Source organism: Rhagoletis pomonella, unplaced genomic scaffold (assembly GCF_013731165.1).
Source record: "Rhagoletis pomonella isolate Grant_MI unplaced genomic scaffold, Rhpom_1.0 Rhpom_scaffold_00001, whole genome shotgun sequence".
In the NCBI taxonomy this organism is placed as follows: domain Eukaryota; kingdom Metazoa; phylum Arthropoda; class Insecta; order Diptera; family Tephritidae; genus Rhagoletis; species Rhagoletis pomonella.
The window spans coordinates 78,313,155-78,317,577 of NW_023458555.1; the positions used below are offsets into that span (position 1 = coordinate 78,313,155).

The window sequence follows — 4,423 nt, forward strand, 5'->3', positions numbered from 1 at the left end:
GCGGGACTACATACCGCCCTTCCGCTGTACGGGTATGTGTCATCGCAAAAATTGCTCACACTCGTCGTCTTCGGTGACAGCTGTGTTTGAGGGTAGTTCCTCCCATTTCCAAAAATTACGGACAAGCTCTTCCAAGGATACCTCCGAGTCACAAATCTTAGCATGAATTGATTGAGGTCGATGCGCCAATACCTTCCACCGCCACATTGTGTTTGCGTCTACGTAATTGCAGCTGATTTGTTAATTTCTCCGTTACAAAACTTACCTGCGAACCAGGATCGCAGAGAATGCGGGCGATGCGCCGAATGGAGGACGTGCCGATCGCATAGACACTTGCCGTTGCCAACAGAACCATAGGTTGACCATGTGTTAAGCAAGAAACCAAATTACTAGCGAGTGTTGATTGTTGAGAGGGTACCATGTTACGCGGTGATGGGCTGCCCGATGTCGCTGCTCCAATTTTATTATGTTCCGCACGGCAAAAAATGGTGTTGTGCTTTCGGCCGCATCGCCGACACCCACCTGAAGGACAATGTTTTGTCATATGGCCACCCCGCAAACCATTAAAACACAGGTTAGAAGTTTTCAATGCCTTGAAGCGCTCTTCTGGTCCCAAAGCTAACAACTAAGGACAGCGCATGACGCGATGCTCGCCCCCGCAACTAATGCATTGCCCCTCTTCTGTTCTGACAAGATAAGTTTGTAGGGCCCGAGATTTTTTTCCTGCCGAGCTCCAGCTGTTGCAATGGAAAAGTTTGCCCCACCATCACAAGCCAGGCTATGAGCGCGTTTTTCCAAAAATTTTAGCAAGTCTTCTAAGTTGGGAATGTCCGGTGTTGTAAGGCTCATATTCCAGTGCCGCTGCACCGTGGTGGGCACCTTCGATACCACAATTGGCACCATAATGGCGTCCCAACTATTCACCGGTAGCTCCATGACCTGCAATGCTCGTAGAGACTCTCTAACCTGGTCGACAACGGACAACAATGCCTTTTGACTGTCTTCTGTAGTAGGCTTCATATTGAGCAACCGAGTTACATGGGCTTCGGCTAAGTGCCGCCGGCTATTATACCTGTCGTTCAAGGCCTTCCAGACCTCCTCATACCCACCGGAGTAATGACTGCCAATTAGGGGCACCGATTCCACTGGAATGGGTTGCAGTAACTTTGCCAAATTGTAAGCTTCGGGATATTGCTGTTTGTGTATTAACGACTCGAATAAGTCTCTGAATGCCAGCCAATTATGTAGTTGGCCATCGAAACTGGGGACCACCAATGGATCCAGTTTCAATTGAGACTGCGGCTGCTCCCTAACCTGTACCGATGAGGCGGGCGGCGATGAAGTGGCTTCTTTCAATTGACGCGAGACCAATGCCACTGCCTCATTGTAGATGCCCTCTACCTTATCCCACAGATCTTCGTGCAGAGCGAATTCCTCCTTGGTGGCAATCGCAACCAATTTGTCATGATTAACCTCAAATTTCGTGAAGTAGGACCGTAGGGCAGCCAGCTCCTGCTCTAATTGACACGTGTCCCAGATTTTACCATTGAGTCTTACTCTCTCTGCTGATTTTTGGATGGCATTGCTCGCCGCCAAACGTAGGTTTAATTCAGCCATATCGAATTAACAATTTAACTAAGTAAGGTCCTCACAGGAGGCACCAAAAATGTATCAAGAAAATAAAAGATATCCAAACTTACGGAAGCAACGTGGAGAACAAAAGTCCCTTTATTTGAGATAACAAGCCAAAGCTAGAATCGACAACTACAAATCGAAATATTGATGTGGTGATGCCATCTTGAATGGGGTCACACGATACATCAGCCGTTGATGAGACTTAATACTAAACATTGGGTGTTAGTTAATATCTTACGAATGTAATTAGAAAATATGTAAAGTACCGACTTTCTCTTGGAAATTTAATTTATAGTCTTGCAACTGGAGTCTACTATCGCACCCTTTCCTTAAACGTGTATTAATTTAATATTCAAATACAGTACACATATTTATCTAATTTGGAAAGAAAAATCTCCCTACTATACAAATATGTGAGAGGAAGTAACAAAACAAAAATACGTTTAAGGCGCAGGGAAGGACGCCGGGTATTTGCTAGAATTGTGTAACTTTAAATATTTTCATGACATTTCAATTTAAATACTTTCATCTAATTTTCAATAAAATTTTAAATTTTGTGCTACGTATTTGAATCCAATTCTTGATTTGTTTTTTCGGAAGAAAGAACTGTGACGTAAATAACTACTTTTTTCTGACAATAATTCTATTTCTATACCGAAAAACTACCATATCTATTATTATTCGCAAACCCCTGACTTGAATGGCCCACCTTAACGATTTTTATTTTTCTACAGAAACCGTCAGTGACCAAAATTTATAACAATTTAACTTTTTCTAAAATTTTTCAAGTGTCTTATATACACTTATGTATTTATAACTCTATATTTATATGTACATAAAACATTATTTGTCGTAATGTGTCCATCACATATTTACAAAATTAAAAAAAGAAACTATTTTGCCTAATTAAAAAAAGAAGTTTGGAAAACACACCATATTTTATATTGCATGTGAGACAGCACATACAGAAAACCACAGCCCTTTCCTATTGGATGGCTATACCCCTTATTTCATGCCAAACTTTCAGCGGACTATAATATTTGACTATTTTCTCAGTAAGTAACACATATGTATATTCTTTTTCGACATAAGGGTGCGGTGAGTGGTAGTCGGTGGTAACTATCGGTGTTTGAACTTTTTGAGGTTATCGGTTATGTCAGATTTTGAAATTAAATTTATAGAATACCAATCCGATTTCGTTAAAATAACTAAGCGAATTACGCAGAATCGACCACTGTCGACATACGCGGTTAAACTCAAAAATACAAAGATTCGCTGGTAACTTGTTATAATAAAATTATATTGCACGTGGTGACAGGTTATAAGGTCATTGGAAATAAGGTCAATTGACTTTATTTCCCCCGCTGGTGCGAAATAAAGTCAATTGACATTATTACCTTTTCAAAAGCGAAATAAAGTCAACAAAAATTTGGAAATAAAGTCAGTATTTCCATTTGAATGAGGAAATAGCGTCAACAATGCTTAAAGTATGCCGATTCATAGAAAAAAATGCTGTTCTCACAATAAACAAGAGCAATAATAGCAGATCGTCGAACAATAGGGGTAGAAATGCAAATGTCCGTGCTTTAAACGCTCACGCCCCTCCGGAGCGAACACTGGGGGAGCAGGAGTTAGACAACTAAATGATTTTTCCATAACGAAAGGCATTTACTGCTTAAATCTAAATTATTCAGATATTATTCAATTGCAAATTTCCGGGTCAAATAAATTATGCACATTTTTGGTTGACACGCAAGCTGACATTTCTTGAATTAAAATTTCAAATTTTAACAAAAATTTTGCAATTGATACAAATTGCCGCATCACGGGGCCACCTCTAATACCATGGTACAAAAATGAAGGTAGTTTCACTTAATGACATTAGCAGCCATGTTAGCCATTTTACTTTTGCTGAGGTTATGACACTTTCACGAAATCAGGCTACCAGATTGAAAATTATAAAAACATTTTTTTTTTTTAAGAATGTGATCTACAAAGGACAAAATAAAATAATTTTTTAAAAATAATAAAATGAAAAATGAGTTGCGCATTTGGAAGCTGCAAAAATACCACTTAACGATATCGAGTTTGATTGGCTGGAGAATTTTGTAGGTTACCTTGTGTCGAAAAAGGGTCTGGCGGAATTCGGTTTCAGGAGGAGTGAAGGGGAAGACAATAATTTACCTTCATTAATATATATATATATGTGGGGGTACATATAATGACGTACAGACGAAAACGGACGATATTTAACGCTGACGGACGATATAATTAGTGGCGAACGAATTCCATCCTTTTTATTGCGCAAAATCGACGCCGACGAACGTTATTCAAATAAAAAGGAGGCAGTCCGACCGAGCCACCACGACGCGCAGACGTGTTTTGCACATTTAAAATTAATTAATCTTAATCTACAAATAAACGTTAATATGTAAATACAATAAACTTAATATATTCAATAAACACTACTACATCTAAAAACTGTAATAAAGTGTTTAAATCCTCAAATTGGGGGCTCAACCAAAGGTGAGTCGGTCGGTGTGAAGTGAAGTTATAAAAATCAAGGCTAAGCGAGGAAAGCCTGCGCGCCCGCTGAGTGAAAAATGAAACATTTATTGAAGAAGAAATTTGCAATTTAAACTTTGCTAATTAGAAATGAAAATCTGATTAAGATTTTGCACGGAAATTGAAGTAGAAATATATATGTACTTTATTAAAACGATCGCTTATAAAAGTGGTATTGCAAAAGCAAATCGAAAAAGGGAAAAAGATGATGCAATAGAACGAG

General features: G+C 39.0%; 1 protein-coding gene across 1 annotated transcript; it reads right to left on the reverse strand.

The window, feature by feature from the left end:
- Positions 1–618: 618 nt before the first annotated feature.
- On the reverse strand, positions 619–1,617 carry LOC118733436. The gene has a single exon (XM_036462822.1). The coding sequence runs from the start codon at positions 1,615–1,617 to the stop codon at positions 619–621; it is 999 nt and encodes a 332-aa protein (XP_036318715.1).
- Positions 1,618–4,423: the final 2,806 nt, after the last annotated feature.